This window comes from Labrus bergylta, chromosome 14 (genome assembly GCF_963930695.1).
Source record: "Labrus bergylta chromosome 14, fLabBer1.1, whole genome shotgun sequence".
In the NCBI taxonomy this organism is placed as follows: Eukaryota; Metazoa; Chordata; class Actinopteri; order Labriformes; family Labridae; genus Labrus; species Labrus bergylta.
In genome coordinates this window covers 6133471-6158764 of record NC_089208.1, presented here as the reverse complement: position 1 = coordinate 6158764, position 25294 = coordinate 6133471, and the positions used below count along the sequence as shown (strand labels likewise).

Sequence of the window (25294 nt, the reverse complement as noted above, 5' to 3'; positions counted from 1 at the left end):
CAGGCTCTGCTACAAGACAACACATGTATGAGAGGACAACTTCCTACAGAAGCCCATCAGGGTAACACGCAGGAATGTAGATAGATGAGAGGGGGGCGGTCAGTGGTTGCCTACTTGGTAAGAATTAAACAGTTAGCGTCACTCGCTTGTCATATCGCGAGACTTCCCGTAAGACTTTGGCAGAGCTTCAAAAACCTTTTTTAACAAAAATGTCGCCAAGGAATTTGCCTCCAACTTCACCTCTGTCATATTAAAAGGTTTCAGAAACTGTGTTCAGTAGAACATGTCGTCCTGAACTGTAACAAAATGCCTCGAATATAGAAATCAGGGGCGGTTCGAGACCACATTTACAGAGGGGGCCAAACTGGGGCCAGTTGTTTTGTCAGAGGGGAACATTAAACCCAGGTGACAAATAGACAAAGATGATCCCTTTAGAAAATATATAAATATTATGCCAAATAATAGTAGCTATCATTAAATACCATGATTTATATTTGTTTCAGTAACAGTATTTAATAGATTGTGAGTCTGGTTGTTGAGTCAAATGCTGTGTATGTGTTATTAGGGGGGGCTCTTCCTTTTGGAGGGGTGGCCACAGGGGGGGACCAAGCTCAGTGTAACAGGGGCACTCGGCCCTGTTGGCCCCTGCCTAGAACCGCCCATGATAGAAATGACTCAAGCCATGGCAGCTTTTAATGATAGGTCTACTAAAAGCTTTAATTAGTTTGAATCATAGATTTCGGCTACTTAAAAAAAAAAGCAACGGGAACCAGAGGTCAGCTTATGTAGGCTACTAGGATACATGAAATACACATTAAACGATAAGAGAAGGGATGACTGAGATTTAGTCCTTTCCACACACGTTAATTAAAGATGTAGCCTATAAACTACATTTTCATGAATAAACAGAAGTCAGAGTCAGGTGCAAAATAGCCTACAAGAAATGCAAATGTCACTGGGTCACGAGTTAACACGTGCAAAACCACTGTGCACTGCAATTCAAAACAGAAACAATAGCCAAATAGAGACGGTTGCTAATGTGGAAATTTCCAACAATTACTTTGGAGCCTTTCTTTAAACTGGTTTTTGAGGACTGCAAAGACATGCTCAACATTTAAGGCTTCTGACATTAAACCTGGCTTCACATCAGTCATCCTCACATTCTTCTTTTTTTGCATACACAGACAATATTGTAATAATGTAAAATTAGCAAATTTGGTTATTTGATTGCAAAAAACAAACAAACATGTAGGCCTATTAGACTAAGGCCTTCAGGCCCTACACTATGATAGGCTTACAGGTAATCGAACCTGACTTACTGTTGAAGGCTAATCCTCCTGTCGTGGCTCTTTGTTTCTGTTAATGTCCAAACTCACTGCTTATTTTCTTTTTAGTAATTGTCCTTCCTACATCACACTGGAAAGGCGGGTCTTTTCTTGTTTCCTCTTGTAAGATTTCTCACATTATCTCCATGTATAGTAATAGATGTTGCTAGGGGAATTTGTCTACATTGTCTTGATTTGCCTGTTGTCAGCACAAAGAGATATTGCATAAGACATGGAGCTATGCAGATAAACTGATTTATTTCAGAGGCGAAAACTTTTACTAAGGTGGTTATAAAATAGTGGATCATCAGATGAGTACTTAAAATGTCCATATTAAGCAAAAAAAGAACAAGATGATCACCATTTAAAAGCCTCTGTTGCACTCGTTGATGACTGAACAGCTATAAAGTCGTTTCAAACAAACGGTCTACATGATGTAGTACATTTTTACACCACATGGAGGTGTTAAACCCCACTATAGTTATACCAGGGATCTAATATTAAAATCACAATTCTAGGTGACCTAACCTTGTGGTTTATGGCAGAAATAAATGTGTTTATGATGGTTCTATTTGAACCAGCACAATATAATGATTTTTAAAAATATAATGTTATAGTATGACCAATCCAAACGTATGCATCATGGTTTCCACTCTGATGTAACTTACTACACGTGTGCATATATACAGAGAACAAACAAACACAAATTTGATTTGAGTGATACATTTTATTGCAAAATGCATTTTATCACAACTTCATCAAATGTTGAGAGTGTCTTGAGATAACATATGATAACATGTAACATAACATATGCTATGATTTTGTGGTGTACAAATCAAGATTGATTGTTTGAAATCTCACTTTTTATTTGCTCAATGTTTCTTTAAAAAAAACAACAACAACTTATATACGTAACTTTTTGTAATGATAACTGTCATTTGATATTTTGGGCTAATCCTCCAGACCATTTGTTTCTGTTATTGTCACATCTTGCTGTTTATATTTACTTACCAATGTCCGTCCTACACACAAGACTCAAAAGGAACGGTCTTCCATTTGTTCCCCTCCTGGGATTTCTTACTTTGTTTTTCACTTCCTCTAAATGAGCTTGTTGGCCTGTAACCTTGATAAGAAGTATTGCAACATAGGGCTATATGGATGAACCAACTTATTTCTGAGAGGAAAAGTTTGACTGTGAAAAAGTTTCTAATCAGATATAAGTGCAGTGTGAAAGGTCTATTGCAAGCTACAACTGAACAACATGCTGAAAGTTAAAGCCCCCTCTTTGACTTGACCATTAGACCATCCGTTAATTTTGAGGAAAATAAAATGTGTACCTTTCTTGTAGTACAACCTCAGACCACATGGAGGTGTTAAACCACACTACCAAAAGAACAAGTAGGGATTTAACATAATTCACAACAGCACATCACTGACCAAAAATGATGATCTTAAGGATAAATAGAAATTTTCAGTGACTCAACTCTGTCGTATATGACACTTATATGTTACCATTGCCTATACTAAAACATAAAGTTACATAACATGATGACAAATCTAAACTTATACACCATTGTTGCCTTTTATTCCCCCGTGAACAAAACCAAAGCGTAAATCAAACACAACTGCACATACGGAGAACAAAAACCATGAAGTTGAAAAGTTCAAAATGTAACTGATAAACCAAAATGGATAGGAGACTTGCATTTTTATCAGGACATTATCAGTTATAACTAAACATTATGACTTATAACCTTTATGCTCTTTGTTTGTTTCTGAATGCTCCTGAAAACCCCTGTCGAAATACATTTACACTTCTATACTTTAGTGTCTCAGCAAAATGACCAACACTGATAATAACCAGCAGACACAAAGGAAGTATATTTAACCATTCAGTCGCAGCCATTTTTGTATATTATGTATATGCGTAACAGAAAAGAAGTTGATGAATAAAATTGAATATTTATTTATAAAACATGGCACAATTCATTTTGGACAATACACCCCTGAGTCATCTACCCCAAACAAAAAGTTCTAATAAATAAGTCATGGTACCAATATTATGGCTTCAGTTCAGAGTCGGCTGGCTCAGGTTACATGCACAGGCTTCTCGTATAAGACATTGTACATGCAGGAAAACATTTCCAGTCTGCAGCGTATATGTTTTACAGTCTGATACATGAAAGCTTTTTATCAGCCACTGGAGGATTGGCAACTAAATCACATCACATGTTTATAAGGTCCATCAAAGAGCTATCTATATATCTATTTATATATTCAGTACAGTGCTGATGGCAGCATTCAAAACTTAAGTGCACAATAGTTCTGAAAAGTTCTGAAATCTCAGCGTGGTTGTAAATCAGCCCATTGACCTGAAGTCTAAATAAGCTTAAACTCACGGTCACATTATACCCCACACGTACTTATATTTGGTATGGTTAGGGTTAGCTAACCCTAAACCCCATTCAGCCATTAAAAGTATAAGCAGCCAACGTTCTTAAATGAATGACTAAGAACTAAGTTGCAAGTTTAAATTAAATCCCTCCGCTGCTGAATCTGTAACTGGGGCGCAGCGTCTCTTGTAAGGGTAAAATGAAAGTAAGTGGTTGTGTTCGGGGCTTTTTTTAAAAACATTTTTTAACTTGGGACGTATTTTCTGTTGTCTCCAGGAAATGGAAAATCAGGCGCCACGTTGAAGTGTCCTGTTAAGAAGATCCACACCGTGCCAAAGATGAAGAGGAGCATGGCAGCCCAGAAACACACCTTGTCGATCATCTTCCCAATCAGTACCCAGCTTTCAATTTCCTTTATTTGACAAAAGTGAGTAGAGAGGCAATTGAGATAACAGTGTGACTCAAACCATTAAAGACAGTTTCATTTAGAATGAGGTTACAATTTAAAACATAGGGTACATAAATTTAAAGTAACACTCACAGATCCAATGTCATTTTGTTGTCTTGTGCTGTCAGCAATGAAGTTGCAGGCATCCACACACTGCTTGATCTCAGGTGCATTTTGCGCCAAACTCTTATAGAGGTTGGCAGTGCTGCTGACATCTATGTTATCCACTAGAGGGAGAGAGACACTGACAGTTAGACCACAACATACAACAACATACAACAGCATTGCCGAGGCAGTCACAGGCATTAGACAGTGAAAAGGAATTGAAGGACTTACAGTTTCCTGCAAGTACAGAAATAGGTGGCTTATATAAAGGTCATGAAATATGATAAAGCTAGCACCTACAAGTACAAATGTATCATAGTGTTTATACAAAAAGGCATTTATATTTTATAGCAAAAAGATTATTAACTCTATGAATATTAAACCAAGTATTATAGGTCAAATTTGCAACAATGATGATGTGTTCATACTTCACGCTCAGGCTTTAAAGAAAGTCAGAATTTTGTGATTGTTTTTTTATAAATAGACTTCTGCATCATGATGCAGGCAGCTACGTGGACCCAAGCCCAGGACTTATCAACCCCAGCTGGGTTGTCCAGGTCAGAGTGTCTGATGATCAAAGTCTAGAAACACTCTTTGACCTAGGGTTCATCACTGTTGCACCTGATTGTGTTACAAGAAACTTGCTTAACCTGGCCTTGCCGGTGACTTCCAGGACACCTTAGATGACTACTAATTAATTGGGTGGTGATGGCTGGATAGAAAGTTGACAGGTTAGAGAGATGGCAACCATGAGGGTTAGCACCCCAAACTGCATCTCCAGCGAGGGAACACCCACAAACAGAGCTACAGATAGCTGTTCTGAAAGATACCCAAAGGGTTACCTGAGAAGAGGGGGGAATGAACATGCCAAATGAAAAGTTGAACATTTAGCAATAACCTAAGGGATCTAAAGATCCACCAGTTCGAGATGGGCTGCACAATCATGAAGCAAGTGAAGCGATGCATAAGGTAGTGAATGTGACTCATGGGGAGACTAAAGAGTATCAGATCCTGGAGTCAACCAACAGCATCCAGAACATCCAGGCTGCTAAGGCTGCACTGAGTATAAGATCAAAACATTAATTCAGTCAACGTTTATTTAGATCTCGAAAAATCATTAAGGGCGGGAGTAGAGTAGAGGCAAAGTGCATTAAAACAGAATAAATGTGCACAAACAATAATGCAAAGAATGGCAAGAACACAATTAAAAACTGTTACATTCAAATGCAGCTAATTCATTATCATAGTTATAAATTGACCTATGGGAACAAGTGTGTGTAAAGGCAGTTTTACTAAAGAAGTCTTTGCCCATGGAATGCCGAGAACTGTAGAGGTATCTAAGTTTTTGTTTTAATTTGCTGGCCAGGGTATCAATGTGGAATTTGAATGTGAGTTTGTGATCTAACCAGATACCAGGATATTTGTATTCTGAGACTCTTTCAATGCTGTGTCCTGTCAAAGTGGTGATATGTGGATCTCGAGAATAACATGTATTTTGGTCTTGATTGGTGTGGTTAGCCAGTTTCAGGTTGAACAGTGCATGTTGTGCATGATCAAAAGCTAGCTGGAGGATTTTAACGGCTGTTTGTGCAGTGTTAGCAATGCAGTTTGATGGGGAAGATCATCCCCGGCTTGGTCGCCCATGTGAGGGTATCTGCTAATCATAGACCCGAAACACGCCATGACTCTGGGTTGATTACTAAAGATTTGTCCAAGTTGCACCTGTTGGTGTTTTAAGAAACGTACCATTTGATCCCTTGAGACTATGTCTCTCTTTTTGTTTGTCAAACATCATTTCACTGCGAGGTTGTTTCAGAACATATTCCTCTGCTCTCTGCATGAGGCCAAAGGAGCTACGCCGCCGCTCCCTCACCCCATTCATCTCTGTTGTTACTTCACTGTCATCCACCAGAGGGGACATGCCAAGAAAGCGAGGTACCATCTCCAGGAAAACCTGCAGGGAGCAGATAAGATTGTTCTAGTTAGTAATATTAGTACATAAAATGTATTTTGAATAGCCTAATTAAAGTTAGCTTCACAGGATGTACTTACATGCTTGATGGTGTAGGACATTGTATGAGTGCTTGGGCTTCGCAGTGAAAAGTTCAGCACCACAATTTGATTTGTGGCAATGAGAGTAGTGACAGACATGACAAAGATAAGATACCTGGGAAGGACATTAGAGAAGATCAGTGTTTGAGAAGAGACTCAAACTGTGGGGATTGACATGGAAACAACCCCGAGCAGATGTCGTCAGACAATTGCACTGTGACTCACTTGCCAATGAGAGGAGTAGACTTGGATGTCTCTGGGATCTTCTGAGCAATAAGAAATAGGAAGACAGTCTGAGCCAGCAAGACAGAGATGGACACAGTCAACTTTTGTCCCCCAGCTGTGAAAGGGACAGCGGAGATTTAGACCACAGGGGATGGCACCGAATACAACAATCACCAGTTTTTTATGTCCCAGTACTTTAAGTGCTCAGACAGTATATATGCAGCAGAAATCACTATGAAAGATATGGTTAAAGGCTTAGCCATGACAATAACTGACATCGAATCAGCAAATGGATAATGGTCTTTTCTTAAGATCACATCTGTCGCAATGTACTTTATATGAAGTACATTGCGTCAGATGTGATCTTAGAGTTCCGATTGATCTTAGTGATTTTATTGCTTGTGTTCAAAAATGTCTAATAGCCTGTGTTGAGGGGTGGTGGATAGCCTAGCCGCATGTTGTACATGGGTTTGATTCTGACCTCTGCATTTTGCTGCATGTCAACTGTTCTATCGAATAAAAGCATAAATGGCCCCAAAAAAGCCAGTTTTGAATTCTGGTCTGTTTTACTGGGGCGACATGGGAAACAGCTGGAGGGAACTATACGTGGCTTTACAAACCCTGTGCCGGTAGGAAGTAGGCCAACACAACCAGTGAGGAGATGAGGGAGCATGGCAGGATGATATTGATGACGTAGAAAAGGGGCTTCCTTTGAATGATTATATTGAACAAGATCTCCTGATACTCCAGGTCATCTGGGGAATACCGCAAGTTGATTTTCTTCCGGGCTGGGCGATGGACGATGGCCCACTCGCCATTTTCTGAGACGTGAGAAATAAAAAAACATGACAGAAAATTGTTCTGTTTTAAAATATTGGGGTAGTTAATGTCGATGTATGTACTGTACCTGTGAAAGCCTCAGGGTCGATTTCCACCCACTCAATTTTTTCGCCTGTGTCACCAACAGCTAAGATCAGGTTCAATTCATTGGCACTGTACGTCTGGGATCTAGTGATTGACGCAGAGAGACAGTTATACAGACACTTGTTTTTCCTTGGATGTATCTCCAGTAAATGTATGTTGATTTTTAAAGTAGTTTTCCCACACCTGAATGCTAGTGTGCAGTTCTGGAAATCAAACGGAAAGTAGGTAATCTCAATGGAACAAGTGCTGCGGTAGATGGCAGGAGGCAGCCAATACATCCAACCGTTATTATCGATCAAAACATTGGCATAGTAGGCAACATCAAATTTGCCATCAATGCTGCAGAGATTGAGGATAGAAAAAAGAAAGAGTTGGCCCCGTGGCTTATACCAGGAAAAAGACAAATCAAAAATGTGTAAGGTGGCACGGCATGCTGGGATACTTTGCTTACTTGTTCTCAAGAACGATGTCAGGAAGCCAAACATAGTTGTATGGGATACGAAGCATATCAATGCCATAATGTTCAGATGTGTTCCAGGAGAGACGAAAATCACTCCATTGCTGTGCATGACACATGAGAAAGAGTACAACTAGACACAACTTAGGCCTGGTAAAGTCAGAAGAATTGAGTCCTGTTGGCAAATTAAACATTGCTAGAGTCTTGCAAGGATTTGTACAAATCAGAAAATACCACAAGTAAGAAGAAAGGGAAAACTCACAATCTCAACCCACACATTGGTCGTGAGAGTCTCCTCCTTTTCATTCTGTGGTATAAGTGAAAAAGTAGTATGATTACTTGAGCTGAAGGTGCTGACGATATACATTTATACTCCAGTAAACGTCATTTATTGTGCTCATGTCTAAAGCTTTGACCAGAATGATGGCGGTTATTGCTCGTGTCCTGTAGAAGTGATGGTGAATGTAGTCATGCTCCTTTTTAAGTATCATACATGTCTACTTTTACAAGAAGAAAGACTGAATTCTCACCAGAGAGATCAGGTTAGTGAGGGTCAGCTTGATCATAACCTCCACCTTATCTTCAGGATTGACCACAGGGCGGATATTCTTGTTGTAGTTTTTGAACAAGTGTTTGATCAGATGTGACTCCTGATTACACTGAACTGCATGAAAGAAAAGAAATGGTTTGGGTTCATGTGCAAAACTGTTGAAATAACGTCTGGTGATCAAATTCAATTAAACATAATGAAAGCAGATATTGTCCTTCAACAATGCACCGCACTTTAGAGTTTTACTCCTTCAAATTTCTTTCATACGATACAAGTTACAAAACTGACAAAAGCCTGTGAAACTGTGACACTGGTATTGAATGAATGCTGCCAGTTTGCATACCCAATGAGTCTAACATTATGTTTCTTTACCAAACTCATCACACTTTCGGATTCTGCTACAAATGCCTTGATTGGTTTGATATTTTCGTTAGTCTGCAGTAGCTAATGTTATCTAATGTAAGCAAAACTACCACTTATTGTTGTGTGCAACTAAGAAACACCACCAGGTAGACAACTTATTGACTTTTCTTTATTGAAACTGCTGTTGTGCTTATGGCGTTTACCAATATTCTTCTATCGTCCCCTGTGGCCACCACATTGAGCACAAGATACAGAGTCTCACTTTGATCCCGTTTTCATCTACCAGGTAGTCAGAGCCCAAGTGTGCCAACTAAATGTAATTTTTGAGGGGATTAACATGCTCACAAATTCATGACACTTTGCACACGCATCGATTTTTTATTTGATGTGGGTGACGCAAATACATTTTTCAAAATGGCTCCATAGCTTCCCCTACAAACTTTCAAACAAGTACGACTCTTACCCTACATCAATGGTAGGAATATGTATCATGTAAAAAGCTTCGACAAAAACTTCCACCTGCCAAAAATCCATACCCAACAGCAGGTCTGCTTTTTCTGTTAGAAAGTAAAATGCTTCTTGTGCCCTATTTCCAGGGGCCATACTTGGACCAACTTCTGAATAGACTTTGTCCGATCCTGCTCAAATGTTGGCAGTCTACAGAGGAGCCTTCCAATGTGCAGGTTTCGCCAAGAAACAGGAAGTGGTCAGTAATTCCGCTGTAGATGTTTCAGTCCGACCTAAACCTTACTTATGTGATAAGTTCCCAGCCCTAAACAAATCTATATGGCAGTATTCAATTATAGTCAAAGCTCAGCCTGGTTACAACAGGATATGTCATGTTTTACCCTACAAGCTCCCCTCCCTTGCATGTTTAGCCAATCTTAATTAGATTTCTTCAAAAAAAAGCTTGTGACCTTATGACCCTGATAAAGATTTATCGTAAAAATGTGTTTTCATTTAAGTCTGTGGCAGTGCAGTGAATTTTGGTATCTTGCGATGACAACTAAAGCTCCTATAACTCACCTGTACATGTCATATGAATTTGTTTTAAAATCACTGTGTATTTTTGCAAATTTTCAGGGGTCATACTTATAAAATCCTCCTATGGCTTTTGTCCAATCCAGCTCAGCTAAAAGGTGCAACTATATCAAACCTGTTCACAAAGCTCAAATGTCACACCATGAAAGAGCTGTGACATCTAAAGCTGTTATAACTCTCATATCCAAAGTAACTTCTTCCTCTCAGAGTCCTGGCCCAAACAGATCCATCTGTATTCACTCATTCTCACCATGTCACCTATTGGTAAGAGACGGTCTTGAATGACATTCATCGTCCAGATTACATGACCTGAAGCCAGTGTTGTCTACACTTCATGCACAGCACTTACGCATGATTACTGTTTGTTTACTAGAGTCACAGGAAGTGACATATAACTCCTTCTTGCACTGTCCAGATACATGACTGCACTATTCACACAAACCTTAAATCCTTTCAGTTCTGCTTCAGCTTTAATAAATTGATGCATTCACAGTTTAATTGAGAAAAAAGTTTCTTTTTTGTTTCTTTTGACCTCCTATCTCGTCAGTTAAAATATCCTTTTACAGCCAATAGCAGGACAAAACAGTTGAACAGTTCATGTTTTGAGAAGATTGGCTGTCATGTTAATAACTGAAAGCCATTGTGGTAAATAGAAACAACCTTTACCCTTCATACATACTTTTCTAATACATTCCCACCATGCTCCACCATGCTCCACCACTATCAACTGAAAAACGTGCCTAAGACAGGACTATGGACAGAGTCAGAAACCTGGGAGAGAGCGTGTGGGGAAGGACATGCGGGATAGGAGTCAGGTAGCGTCCGAACCAGGCTGTCTGCTCCCAAAGATCCCAGCCCCCTCTAAATGGGGCGCCCAGAGACTACAGTCCATGCCTGGGCTCCTCATCCCAACACTTTTTTTTTTAACTGTATTTACCTTCAATATATATAAAATTCAAGACAGTATTGTGTTAACATTATTAGAATAGATTAGAATATCATTTGCATTTTGAAAAGTGTTGAAAAAAAACCCAACAGCAAATCCAGAAGAGAAGAGTTAGGACACATTTTAATGAAACTGAGAGTTATTACGGCGTCAAACGGCATTCCCTAGTTGTAGTACAGTTCAGTATTAACTTCCAAAGAGTCGAGGAGAAAAAGGCAAAGGTTATTTCAGACCCTTACCCCGTTCATTGCCAACTGTCACTATCCTACGCTCAGGTTACACAGCAGCTGGGTAACTCTAAACCAGGACTTAAAGTCACACTCAGGTCATCTACAATAATCATCAATATCACTCATGGGCAAAAAAGATGACAGTAGCACATACAACACAGCAGTAAAGATGTCAACCCCCATGATGCAGGTCTGCCTGGTTCAATCTGGCACACATATGTCACATAGTTAAGAGCTGTAATTCTCCCTTGGGACAATCAGTGTAGTAGAGATGTCTCACTTCCTCAGGGTCTGACAGTTGTAAATAATAAAATGTTGTTAATTATTACCCTTGATCCATGAATGGGTAACTGATAAGACAATGGAAGAGGGACTGCAGCCTCAAGGTTTGTCATTTACTTGTGTTTTATTGAAATGCATCTCTATAATGAAATCAAGCAAATTCAAATTGTAATTAGATTATATTGAAATAGTGTCTCTCTTCATGAACAGAGAGAGACCACTGACTTTAAAACTGAGCCTTGAGAGTATATAGTGTAGTATGTTGTATTCTTCATAATGCATTGCAATAAGCTCAGTTATATTATTATGCCTGTCTTTGCTAGGAAAATAGATTTTCAATCTCAACTGGGTCATCCTAGTAAAATGAAGATTAAATAAGAAAATATATTTGGATACACAGTGAGGTTAGTGTGTGCTTTAACCTTGTAACTTCCTGCAGCTGACAGTAAAGCTTGCTCAGAGTGAAGCCTGGAGAGGGATGATGGGAAGCTAAAGGCAAAGCTTATAGATGACCGCTGAGTTGATTACCAAAGGGTTGAAACTGGTTAGCTATCTCAAATCCGAGGTGGCATTGGGTTGCATTAAGTCAGAATTGTTGTTTTAAGTGTTTTCACTCAGCTGACCTGAAACTTTCAAGTCACGTAGCAAAACAGTGTCAGAATAACATAACCTCAAAGGTAAACATTACAACATCACTGCTGACTAAGGTCAATGCAAGCCAAGATAATCCTACCTGACAGTGTCTCTTTGAAAATACTCTTGGAATGAATCACACAGGAGAATCTAAGGTCAACTATCTGCCATGTTAATACAAGACACTGCATCATGTTCTGATCATCTCAACTCATTGAAGGCCAATACGAAGTCCCAGCATGATCCCTGACATCACATCTCAATTTTAGATTGATTTAATACCAAAGTTTTAAGAACAGCTGTTTAAAGATCCATTAAACACGATTTCCCCCCAAAGTTTCCCCCATCAAAATAATCATGTTATCAACTTCAAAGGTTATGCATATAACATATGGTTCCTCCTAGACAAAGATTTTGACTTGCATCATTCTTATTGACGACATGCTTTCTTATCCAGGGTGTACAGAGTTTGGACACCAGGTCAACAATATTGTCCCCAAATCACTATTCCATTATAGTAATATCAAAGTCATTTCAATGAAGGAAGAGTTTTGTCCGTGTCTGATCTGAGCCACAGAGAGATGGACTCAGATGACTACAACTTTCTAAACCTTTCCTTCCAGACTGACGGTGGATTTGCATTCCTAGGAGCACACTTGTCATCCTTTCTAGACAAACATTAAGTACGTTTGTCTTTTCTGCTTACACTGCATCAGTTGTCTTTCTGGACGTCTGTTAACCTGCTGTGGCAAAACCCAGTCCCTGTCAACCAGAGGACTCTTAAACAAACACAGGCAACTCTATAAACTAAATAACATTTACGGCCCATTTGATTCAATTCAATTCAATTTATTTTGTATAGCGTCAACTCATAACAAGTGTTATCTCAAGACACTTTACAAAAAGCAGGTAAAATACCTTACTCTTTGTCTGTTAACATTACAAAAGAGCAGGTAAAAAGACCTTACTCATTGTAATGTTACAAAAAGCAGGTAAAAGACCTTACTTATTGCTATATTACAAAGAATTTGATGAAATGCAGCTGCTGTACTCATCAGAACAGATGATTTTGGACGACATAAGTGTCAGTTTTATCGGACAAAACCTCAAAATGCTGAGGGATAAACAAGGAAAGAAACTTTACAAGGCTCATAAACATTGTGCAGAGTCATGTACATGTGTTTATGTTTGTACGTTATGTATATATATTTAGATATGCTCTGTATTAATACTGTTTTAAAAACTTGTCTAATGTATAGAAAGTTTTCTCTGGCATGCAAATCGATGTAGTTCAGGCTTAAGAGGCAGATATCTCTCTGAACCCTGATCTTCTGGCTGCACATGATAGGCTGTAGATCATTTTGATAAATTGACAACAACCTAGTTGGTGGGTATGTGCCAAACGTTTGCCACTGCGCCACTTACCCTGAACCATTAAAGTCCCGAGAATAGTTACAACTCCACAAAATATCCGAAAACTGCGTGCTTCCATCATGTTTCCGAGACCTCTCCTCTGCCCGGCACCGCACTATATATAAATGTTAAGTTTGAGAGAGCGAGAGTAAAAGACAGAGAGGAAGAGCCCTTAATCCCCCACCACCAAACACCCTGACTGTCGCCCACCCCGGCTGTCGCTGGTCATGGCTCCAGTTACACAGCAACTGGGAAGCACTAAACCAGGACTTCAAGTCACACTTTGGTCCCCGACTATAACCATCATCAGGATCATTAGACAGCATTTATCTGTAGTGAGGCCGGTTTTATTCCATTAGGATTTTATCTTCAACAAATAAAATGAGACCTAATGCTAATTATCTAGCATATGCTATATTGTATAGGACCCGTGTAATACTCCCATAGATGATTACAACCATATTCTGAGAGAATAGTCATGGATATAATGTAAGACGTTCAATGATTTTTGGAAAAATGCTTTACATGTCTCTGTGTGTGTGTGTTTGTGTGTGTGTGTGTGTGTGTGTGTGTGTGTGTGTGTGTGTGGATGTGATATAAAAACCGAGATACAGACACCCGTGGGTACAGCAAGTTGAACAGGTGACAGCCTGCACAGGCCTGCAGCCCCCTTGCAATGTGTCGGCGGTATTTATACACACAGCAAAGCCTAACCAGTTCAGAAACAAGGTTCCAGTAGTCTACAGATTACTGCAGGGGGAGAAAGCTGGAGGCCGGCATTAGTAAAAAAAAAAGTGTACAACTACGGAGTCTCATCTGGATCAGTCTGATAACTTCCTCCAACAGAAGATGATTACAATACACACAGCTCAAAATGCACAAACACACTGACATGATATCTTACTTCCAACGTTTCCGTTTGCATTTATAATGAGTCCTGTGAGTAATACAAGAGGTGTCACTGTGTAGCGACAAGGGCAACACACTGATTTCTGGAATGCGCCATGTGAGTTGCGCAGTATGTGATGTTCTTCTAAATATATATTTAGGGAAACAGAGCTGAGCTTCTTCGAGGTAACAAGACTCCAGAAGGCAGATTATGTGTCTCACTCTCTGGCTTAGAGGAAGTAGGGCTCGATGAGAAGGGCAGCAGGAAAGTGTAGCAAAACAATATTCATTTAGGTGTTGCCAAACAAGTGGACTCCAAGCAAGCTGAGGGAAACAAATTAGGGTGGGTGATTAGAGGCTAAAGGACCCATTGTGCAGAATGTAATGTTGGAGTTTGGATTTCTAGTTTTTCATCTTTATATTTGAATCCAAAACTTCACTCAATTTCAACCCACTATATTCAGTGATCTTGTGAAATACGTTACAAGGAGACCAGTCTGTGTCATCGGTTTCTTAAATATAGCCATATCCGAGTATGTGTAGTGTTCTAACCATTGAGTAAATGAGGTTTGAGCAATGACAATGATTTAACAGTCAATGACAACATCTTTTAAATTGGCAGACGGGCATTCATGGATATTGTTACAGTTCAACTCATTTAGAAGGGGTAGCAATCACTGAGTAACTCAAGTTGCGATAGGCAATACATGGCCCACAATACCATAATATCATGATACAGCAATTCTTCAATAATGTTACATTGAATTGCGATCACATTCATCAGGTTATCTGAATAATTGAGGAATATAAAATGACCCTTAAAAGTAAAGTGCAGGGTTAATGTATTTATTAACTCTAACATGGTGTCGGTGTCACCTCCTATCATGCGCCATTCTGTTACTTCTTTTCACCGCTGTCTGACATTATCCCGCGGTCATCTTCTTTTATCCTTATAAAGGTTTAGAGCATGGCGCTGGTTTAGCTCAGATGGTAGAGCACACGTCCAATGTACAGAGAGTCCTTGTCAGACTGGTCATACCATGATACCATTTGGTGCATGTCATCCCCAACTTTCCCCCTGTATTTCTATCTTCAGCTGTCCCACATCTTTTCTTTAACTGAAATACCAATATTTAGCAGCAGTGATTCAATAAAGGTAACACAAGGTTCAGAATTACGGTTTATTTCCGTAAACAAGTTTTTCATGGGCTCATTAGCATTAGATTTATTGCCAAGAAGTGTGTCCCACCGCTACTCCTAAATAAATCTCCTCAAATGAACAATGAATCTATCTGCCCTCAGTTAGCCTCTGTCAGTGGATTCAAATGTTGTTTTGAATGCTTTTTGCTTTTACAAAGATTCAGAACAATATTGTATCTCAGCCTACAAGCCACAAGGGGTCCAACACACATTTTTTTTTTTAAATGTCACTGTATTCTCCTAATTGCTGTGACTCTTGTGTTTTGTTTCTTGTGTGCTCATCTTAAATTGGAACTTGAAGAAACCAAGAAAGCTCTTAACCAGCAGCCTAGCTGATTCCTAATTCTTAATCCCGGCACTGTGGCTCAATGTTTTCACTCCCCTGATCTAACATCTAGTGTGGGGGTATTTGACAGTGACAAAATACCTCTTTCCTGCTCTGCTGAACCTCCATACATAAACATACTCTTATAGAGTGAATGCATACCAAGCGCTTCAGCCCACCAGACAAAATATGTAGCAGCTGCTTTTTATTTTACCACAGACAAACCTGCATTTTTAAGAACCATATATCTTAAAGTGAATGTTGTTTTGTCACATCAGCAGCTGTGTGGAGTCAGTCAGTTCAAGTCCTCTGGAAGGGTCACATGTTTTCTCAGGGATTGAGTCTCTCCCCTTGTCAGTTGTTGCCTGTTTCAGCTGCGGTCATCCATTCAGTGCACAGACTCAAAGCCCCATGACCGGCCCCTCCCAGCCAAATCATTGCTGGGCCTGCTTTCACTAGTTTCCCGCTCCACTGCTGCAAAATACCATTGTTCAGTCCCCCTCTTCACAAGCATACATGTGGTTTCGGCTGGAGTGTGGAGTTCAATGTCTGTTCACCTCCCCCCCTCTTCAGCAGCAGCATCAGCAAACATGGTGATAGGGACCAATCAGTGAGTACCCCCCTGATAGTGATAATCATGGAAACACCCTGCATGTGTAGCTCATGTTTTACTGACACGTCTTAGACTTTAGACTCAGATAATAACATCAAATCATTAAATAATTAAAAAGTAGTCAGGGGTAAATTGTTTTGAATCATTTTTTGTAAAAAAGAAGGTGACGAGAGAAAGAAAATTATATTTTTCTAATTTTTAAATGTAGAATTTATTTTAGTTTTTTGCATGACAAGGCATTTTTTCTTTCGTTTGTGCAAGGAAAATCTCGGTTAAGCCTCGTTATTCATTGACACAAATCACTCCCTGTTTAGACATCCAAAAGGAGATTATGTCGATGAATCAATAAAGAAGGGTTACTCTGGGAGAGGTATCTGTTTCTTGTTATACTGGAACTCACTCCCTACACACGTTCAACACTGCACCGACCCTCCTACTTTCAAATCACTTATCAAAACTCACCTCTTTAAACAAGCTTTTAATGTAGGATTGTGATGTATTTTCTGTTTTCTGTAGTTTACCTTTGTTGTTGTGATCTTTATGATTTGTGTGTAATGTTGCAATGTCTAGTTTGTCCGTGCTGTTCTTTCTGTTTTTAACTATTGTACAGTGACTTTGAGTTTTTTAAAAGCACTTATAAATAAAATGAATTATTATTATTATTATACTCTCCTGCAAGGCAACATGTTTTCAGAAATGTGTGTCCGCACGGTGGTCGTGCGTGGTGGTCGTGGTGTGGCTCCTAATGGTGTGTGAGTGAATGAGTTATAGAGGGTGGGGAGGGAAAAGGGAGGAGGGAGGGTGTTGGTAGTGGGAGGAGAGGAGAGGAGAGGGAGCAAGTGTTTACTCCAAGTGACCAGGAATACGGCGCATATCTGGAAGATGAATCTAGAGGAAGGGGGTTACTGGCGGACAAGCTGTGCTGGCTCTGCTTTATCAGCCGGTAGCTTCTCTCGGTTGATCTCTGGACCCTCAGATTGAGCAACACAACAGGAGACGGGCAGCTTCTAAATCAGAGAGAGAGACAAAGGCAGGAGAGGGGCAAGACGTGAATCAAAGAAAGTGAAAGAAGGAAGAGGGGCAACGAGCAGAGTTGTTATAGAGGAATGAGGGAAGGGAGCAGTTGTCTGACAGAGCACAAGGGCTTCAGCGTAGAATGGTGTGGAGAACTTTTGATTTAAGAAGAGCATGAGAGGGAGGACTGGGGGGGGGGGGTCAGAGGCAGGGGTCCGGTACAGACTAATTGCGGTGACAGCTTGTGCCAGGGGAAAAGGACTCATGTGAGACTCAGAGGAATGAAAAGATAGAGACAAAGAGAAGGAACAGAGAGGGACTGAAAGACCCAAAACTGGACTTCAGTATGGGTGTGAAGAGCAAGGCTGCTGCTGCTATCTTAGTCCTGCTGCTCTTCCTCGGCTCCCTGTGGCTCCGTGAGTATCTCTCTACCTATGTGTGTGTGTGTGTGTGTGCTTATGTGTGTGTGTGTGTGTGTGTGTGTTACCCTGTTGTACTATTAATCCATACAATCCCTTCCTTGTTTGAAAGGCTAAAGCTCCAGATGAGGAATGTGTCACATGGTGCTGTGGCTGCAGGATCCAGCATGGTGGTCACACATCCCTACTTTTCATACAACATGGCAGAAATATTTTGTGGGATTTGACATGTTATTGAAATTTGAAATTAGTTCTTAATTTAAGCCAATTTCAGTTATCAGAGGAGATTTTTATACATGTTGTACACAATCATTATATTTTTGCTTGGGCTAGATCTTAATTTAAAAATTTAAAAAAATGTCCTTTAATTTGAAATCCAAAAAAAAATCAACAATATGTTATCAATATGTGTATTTTATTGCTATTTTAAACAGTATGTCAATCTTCAAATCTGCCTGTGATCTGTTTTTCAATAGCTTGAATTAAATCAGAAAGAGACAAGCGAATCAAAGGAAGGCAAAGTGAGCTGAAAAGTTTTGGGATGAAAGCATGAACGACCAGCAATGGATCCTCAAAGTGACTCAGAGAAGAGAGATTTAAATACGGCTCTTAGTTTGTACATGGCACTTTTCACATCCCGCTTGATGTTTTTGGCAACGCCATCAGGATGTCCCTGTCAACATGTTCCTGCAGCTGCTGCATGGGCTCTTGAGTTTAATTTGAACTTGGGGATGTTGGTAACTCAGTCAAGACAGAATATATGCGGCAACAGTTCATGGGAGTCGTCCTGGGTCATCCAGCTCGGGGGCTGATCCTTTTAGTTGTTCTTGTTAATGATCAGCAGTGTTTCTGAATGGGTGCTGCAGTTACATGCCAGATTTGTGGAGGACATCCCCTGCAGCTTTTGTGGCTTTTACTTATTTGGCCGGACTGTGAATCTGAGGGCACTCCAGGTGGGCCCAGATTACTTCAGTAAGATGACTTCACTAAGGCTTACATTTGAACTTAACAAATTGAAGACCTTTATTTTGAATTTGACTGACCACTGGTAAGAAGCATAAAAAAGTGCTTTTGTTGACAATACCTAGCTTGTTAGTTATAAATATGGCGTGCGTAGAACTTTTGGCCTTTCGGAAATATTAAGGCATGGCCCATAATTGATGCCAGCACCATGTGCACATGACAGTCACATTCCTTAGCTTCCTCTGCCACAGGCTGAAATAAGCTCAACGTGGAATGAATCAACAATGTGCGATCGAGTCAGCAGCCTCATAATCAGTTTTCAACATTTAAGGATGATATCTTTCACATGACAGCTTTGGCTGGTCAATGAGCTAATAGCCTAATGAAGAAGGCACACTCACAATTTAAATCCTATTTCATTAAAATGTTGCTTTGATGTAAACACACCGATGTACTGTGATGGACCGTCAGAGAATGATCATCTGATTCTGAAGCTAACAGAGTTTTACAGGCTAACATTCTTAGCTTGTTAATTAGCTGGCTAGCTTGCATTGCTGTATTGTTGACTCCCTTAGCTGTGTGTTTTTCTGCAGCATCAGGAGGCTTTTAAGAGCAAAGATCTCTGAAAAAAATTCACAGTACCTGCTCAGTACTTCATAGCAGACACAAGCTAAACTAGCCTGTGAATATATTTGAGCAATTAGCAGCTTAAACGCTGGATTTCTGCCCAAGCTGACAGAGACCCAAAAGTAAGCTAAAAAATGAAATTCACCATTGCTCAGTAATTCCTTGATGCGTGAGAAAGCAACCATTTGGTAACAAGTTCAGCAATGATATGAACAACCTGTTTCTGTTTCCCCCAAGTAGCCAGAAACATAGCTGTTGCATGTTTTATGTCTAGAAATTGTGAGCCTTAATGAGCCATAATTGTTAATAATTTATATGATATATATCAATTTTTAATTTCTATGTGCTAAATGCACCCTTATCTCACTGAATGTCTTTGTGATTGAATCAGAGTTTCAGTTAAAGTTGCAGGATTATCTGAAAAATAATGTCATTGTGTCAGAAGGCAAACACATACTAACATTTCCCTTGTTTCTATCTTGATGTTTAACTCAGATGGCGGTCTGGATTATCACTGGGATTCCTGTTTTAAAGGTTATAATCAAGTAAATAAGGTAAGCGCACAAGCAAATGAGAAAGCAGTATGCTACTTTATTACATTTCCTCCTGAAGGTTGATCTTGTGAAGCAGATGGCCAATTTGAATGTAGTGAATCACTTCCGCATTCTCTCTTTCTTTGTCCACAATCGCCCCCTCACTCAAACACACCTCCCATCCCCCACCGGCAGCTCCACCAGCTGTACAACAGCAGTGGGGCAGAAGGAGCGGAGGGCCCACAGGTCCTGGAGGGGTGCCCTGGTCAGACCTTCCAGGTGTCACTGCTGCTCTCCCACCTGCTGGCCGCTCCGGCCTACACCTCTGACGTGCTCCTGCAGCCGTATCTTTCCAGCTGGGACGAACTTGTGAGGTAATATCATCAGATAACACAGGAATGTTCTGAGAGAGAGATACAGCTACTGGAAAGAATGAAGTAATTTATGACATAATGGCATAATCTAGACTCATGATATGATATGATTCATCCCGTGATGTTTTACTCCTTAATTGGTTGAGCATATGAATCATATCAGATTGGCTCTCATCTTGTCAACTTGCAGAAGTGTCACTGTCTATAGTGGGAAATTTATGTCTGTTTTGCCTCCACTGTCTTGTGGAGTCCAACAGGGCTCAGCACTGGTGACCCTGCTATTCCCTCTCTAGTTGCTTTCCCTTGGATAAATCTTGGATAAAAAATTTGAAAAAAAGCATTTAATTAATTTAATTTAATCTTTATGCAGATGATACACAACTCCACTTTTTATTTAAACCCTTATGAGCCGTTAAGTTTGTTGCCTAAACTGCCTAAATTCTGGTACTGGAAAAATATATACAGCTTAAGGATCATAAAACAGAGGTTCTGATTGTTTCCCTAGATAAGGCTGTTCATATCATTTTGCAAAACAAAGGGCCTCATTCTTATGCCTCTAAGTTAAATCTAGTACATAATCTTTTCACACATGCCCAAAACTTACAAGTGGGCTGCATGTGTTATAAAGTAGACAGTCGAATCTTTCACCCTTACTTTATTGTGACTTTTTCCAGTCAGCCCCTTAGTAAAATTCCCACAAGATGTCAGGATGAGCCGATGTGTGAATGCTGTAGGTAATCAGAAAAATGCCGCAAGCGGGTGGGCTGGGGTGATAACGTTTATATATTCTGTGGCCGCCTAGAAGCCGGCAGGATCTTCGTGCATGTATTGAAGCTGCTTCACACTCTTTTCAGCCTGCAAGTGTTTTTTTCCCACTAAACATTTACACTGTGAATTCATATAATTACACCCAGCACTGACATACAAGCAACAACTGCTTCCTCCACCAACTTGGATAAGTCGTTAAAATCACACTGACATCCATGGTGTCCTTTTTTACTTTATGACTTTATGACACCCCCCCCCCCCCCCCCGTCCTCCTGGCAGGAAAAATCTTGTGAAAGAGCTGCTATGTAAAATGTCAAGGGCAGACTGTCCTTAAATTTTCTAGGAATCTTCAGGAGTGCATGTGTGAAAATGGCTTTGGAGTAATAAAGATTTAGGCTAGCAACATTATGTTTTTCTTTTCATTTTGGAAATATAAGTAAACTGACGTCAATAGTTTCAACTACTGAACCTAATATGCTTATGCAAGCCTTGATCTCAACTGAGCACTCTTCTCAACACTCAGCATGTCCGCTCTTAAACACCTACAGTAAAAGCAGCATGCTTCTGCAAGACTATTTTCCAGGTTGTTCTCACATTTCTTCCAGGCTGAGATCTTCCCTGGCTCCCTGCTGTGTGCAGGATCAAGATTACAGTTCTCACCGTTACTAATAAAATGCTTCACAGTCAGACATTGACTGTGTTACAGCCTCCATAACAAAACTGAGGGTCAAAGAGGGGGCTGCAACGTATAAAAGAAGTGAAACCCCTCAAAAGTTAAAACGATTGATCCACAAGCTGTGTTTTAAATCAAATATCGAATAGAAATGAAAACAAAATGGAATGGAGACCCGGCCAACATGAACAAAAGCAGTGAAGATGTTGGGCCAGCCAGGATATGGACTGTCACATTCAGCACCTTCCCCCCTCATCTACCAAATAAACAAAACTAACCTAGCAAATAAAAGGTCAAAAACTGGTCTACCATTAGACCCTCTCCGGCCCCAGACTGAACTACAAATAAAAATAACAAAACCCGACGACCTGTAACATCTTTGGGAACCTTCCTTATGGAAAAAGGAAGAGATTAATGTGGACAAAAAAAAACACTACTCACCACATGCTGTCCAGTGTGTGCCTGCCAGTGCCTGCACTCCATGCTCCTCTAAATCCCCTCCCTCCTCCTTCAGGGCAAATTGTCCTCACGTGCAGCAGCAGGCAGAGTCAGTAGAGATACCACAGCGACAGGAGAGAGAACAAGGCTGCACTTTAGGTACCAATTCACCTCTTGTCCACCTGCTCGCTTTAGACAAACATGCTAAAGTTTCTGTCTGTTCCTCGCACGACCTTTAACCCCATGATGATGGAGCGTTAAGGCCATGGCCCCAATCCTATGTAATGTTTTGCCCCCCGATCTTCTGCTAATAACACTCTTAGAGCCTTATTACATTTAACTTTTTTTTTTTATATAAACATTCTTGTTTAGACAGGTGTTTAGGCAACATGTTTGGGTCATCATATTTTGAATGTACCATGCATGATTTTTTTAAATAGTGTATTGTACTCTATTATTGTGTCTTGAAGTTGTATTATGTTAATGTAAAGCTCTTGGTGATTTATGTCTCTGATAAGATGTAAAATGATGTCTTACCTCGTGCTTACTTACCTGCTCCTCCAGGTTTATGGAAGCTCTCGGTCCAATGGTTGGACTTATATCCAAAGAGATAGAAACTAAGACTTCTATCATCCGGCAACTGGCTGTGCTGGCTGCAGAGGGCCCTGAAGCCGAACTGGGCCCGGACGGAAACTCAATAAACTCTGTGAGCACAGAAGCGGGGACAAAGGACACCAGTGCCTACCACTCTGTGCGCTCCATGATCTTGGCAGAGCTGAGCCAAGGCCAGGTGGACTTCAACCAGCAAACGGACTCTGGATGCCGGACTCTCCTGCGTCTGCACCGCGCCCTGCTCTGGCTGAAGCTCTTCCTGGAGAAGCTAGCCGAGACGCCGGTGGCAGGGCGGTTCAGGAGCCCCTCGGAGCTGTGTCGCGAGGCCTACCAGAACACCCTCGCCCACCACCATACCTGGTTTGTGCGCAGGGCCGCCGAGCTGGCCTTCATAGCCTTGCCAGAGCGAGGTTTCTTCTACAGGCTGGTGTGTGTGCAGAACCAGGAGGAGTTCGGCGTGCTGCTCAACAGAGTGGTTCAGGCTATTGGAGAGGTTTACGACAGGACACAGAAAGCACTGGAGGAAAATGGCATGCTGGACTTGCCATAGAAAAGGGGACCGTCAGTCCTGGTTGTTTCCAGGGCTTCATACGTCAACAAAAATGTTGTAAACTTCTCAATGATAGATGAATAGACTATTTTTTCTAACTGAAGTTTACATGTGCCATATTTTCCACTCAACCAAAGTGCTGTTAACAATCAACTTACACTGAAAGATTTTCTTTTTCATCCTGTTAACATTCCTCATTCAATTAGATGAGATCATATGTTGATTGGAGGTATATTTAAGGCAGCTGATGAAGCATTTACACTGTTTAAACACAGCTGGTGGACACACAATCATGAACCCCCTCCCCACACACAAAGAAACACAATGTTCTTGAGACTGGGTCACAGGGGAGATGATTAAAGCTGCTGTGAGGAGTTTAAAGCTGGTTTTGAAACACACTGAAATGATTGTTTATGCCTCTGTAGACCTACAGAAGCATCACTGACTTGAAGGATAATTTCTATATATTTTATTTAATGCTTGTAACCAGAAGAAAGAGCACACCATCAATCCACTCTAACTTTGCTAAATGGTGCTTAAAGTGTTGTGCACAAGGTGGATTCATGTTGGCTCTTTGTAAGTATTATAATAAAGAGTATGGTTTACACCTGCTCTTTTTGCAAAGTGTCTTAAGATAAAAATTATTATGAACTGGTACTATACAAATAAAGATTGATTGATTATGATAATATATAATACACTTTTATCGAGCACCCATTCTGGGACATTTTGTTTTTACAACAGCTCAAAATAGAGGAACAGAATCAGCTAAAGATAGGAAAAGGTTTAAAACATATTTACATTCATTGAATATAAGAAGAAAGATACTGTAGTAATGAAATTATACTAGAAATATACATCTCTGGCGCCGGGTTCGAATCTGACCTGTGGCTCCTTTTCCTGCACGTCATTTCCAACTCTCTCTCTTTCCAGTTTCTGACTCAGTCCACTGTCCTATCTCTAAAATGAAGGCAAAAGCTCCACAAAACAAACCTTACAAAAAGTAAATATATACTGTATATACTATGTAGGCTTTCACTGCGTGTGAAGTGTACGTAGTGATTGATTGACTGCAGAAACAGCCTTCTGTTTACATTTTTCTGTTCACGTTCAGTGATGAGGTTTGATTGTTCAAAGACAGCAGGATGAGATTTGTTTGTTAAAACACAAACAGAACCGGTACAGGAAAAAATCTGCAAAAAGATCAACCATGCTTCTTTGTCCACAAGGGGCACCAAAGTGCACACAAACTGAATACTCCTCATAGAAGCTTTAAAGAGTTGATTGCATTAGTTCTGTACAGTTTATGTTTTTAAATGTGGTTATTTTGTTTAACACACAAATGTTTCTGTTCTCTTTAAATTTGACTTGATTTAGTATGCTACCTCATAACCGGCTAGGTCTAGATGCCTTTTTAGCCTTAAAATCTGGGTCCAATCAATCCTGATCAAAGACGTTTTACACTTAATCGATAATAATACAATAAATCGACATGTGATGAACAGAAGACAGTAAAAGGGCTTCACACTGACTGTGGTGTGAATGTTGAGTATGAATTTCTGAGTTTTACGCTGAAAGCTTTTGTACCATGTTCTGAATGATCAAATATATAAGAGAAGGAGAAAATGCAGTTGTCTGTTTTTCTGACGTAGTCTTGTCCAGTTATGTGATAAGTCTGACATTTAAATGCCACTTGACTGTTATGTATTGCCATCCAGTATCCAGCTCTGAGACACTTAAACACTCTCCTTATATAATCGTGGATAAATCTTTTTGTTGCTGCTTTTACCTTAAAACCTTTTAAATTAACAAAGGGATGTCCAAATGTCTCTTTGTCTATAATATACATTATTTATCTTTCATGTTTGGGCCTATCTTCTCGATGACAGAATCCATTGTCTGAAAAGTAT

General features: G+C 40.1%; 2 protein-coding genes across 4 annotated transcripts; one reads left to right on the top strand and one right to left on the bottom strand.

Annotated features, from left to right (window-relative positions):
- Window positions 1-3275: 3275 nt before the first annotated feature.
- Window positions 3276-13539, bottom strand: chrne (cholinergic receptor, nicotinic, epsilon). Of its 3 annotated transcripts, none has more exons than XM_020651443.3 (12): window positions 13400-13539; window positions 8460-8593; window positions 8192-8236; window positions 7924-8033; window positions 7656-7811; window positions 7456-7556; window positions 7169-7369; window positions 6549-6663; window positions 6324-6438; window positions 6018-6225; window positions 4260-4393; window positions 3276-4130 (listed from the first exon to the last, which is right to left on the bottom strand). In XM_020651443.3, exons 1-12 carry the CDS (start codon window positions 13467-13469, stop codon window positions 3963-3965), a joined length of 1557 nt encoding a protein of 518 aa, XP_020507099.2. In that variant the 5' UTR covers window positions 13470-13539; the 3' UTR covers window positions 3276-3962. The 3 variants fall into 3 exon arrangements, 2 of the variants coding, with proteins under 2 accessions (XP_020507099.2, XP_065819118.1); XR_010668679.1 differs by having other exon boundaries at window positions 3989-4130; window positions 6145-6225; XM_065963046.1 differs by lacking the exons at window positions 8460-8593; window positions 13400-13539 and having other exon boundaries at window positions 7924-8104.
- A 3722-nt stretch (window positions 13540-17261) lies between these two features.
- gltpd2b (glycolipid transfer protein domain containing 2b) lies at window positions 17262-25014 on the top strand. Its single transcript, XM_020651444.3, has 4 exons — window positions 17262-17843; window positions 19932-19990; window positions 20165-20343; window positions 22787-25014. Exons 1-4 carry the CDS (start codon window positions 17774-17776, stop codon window positions 23382-23384), a joined length of 906 nt encoding a protein of 301 aa, XP_020507100.2. The 5' UTR covers window positions 17262-17773; the 3' UTR covers window positions 23385-25014.
- Window positions 25015-25294: the final 280 nt, after the last annotated feature.

Excerpts from the sequence above, each read along its gene's own strand:
- gltpd2b (XM_020651444.3), top strand. The coding sequence starts at position 17,774 with ATGGGTGTGAAGAGCAAGGCTGCTGCTGCTATCTTAGTCCTGCTGCTC. Across the intron at positions 17,844-19,931 it reads CCTCGGCTCCCTGTGGCTCC|ATGGCGGTCTGGATTATCAC; the intron begins GTGAGTATCTCT and ends TGTTTAACTCAG. Across the intron at positions 19,991-20,164 it reads GTTATAATCAAGTAAATAAG|CTCCACCAGCTGTACAACAG; the intron begins GTAAGCGCACAA and ends CCCCACCGGCAG.
- chrne (XM_020651443.3), bottom strand. The coding sequence starts at position 13,469 with ATGATGGAAGCACGCAGTTTTCGGATATTTTGTGGAGTTGTAACTATT. Across the intron at positions 7,812-7,923 it reads GACATCGTTCTTGAGAACAA|CATTGATGGCAAATTTGATG; the intron begins GTAAGCAAAGTA and ends CAATCTCTGCAG. Across the intron at positions 6,664-7,168 it reads CTACTTCCTACCGGCACAGG|CTGGGGGACAAAAGTTGACT; the intron begins GTTTGTAAAGCC and ends TCCCTTTCACAG.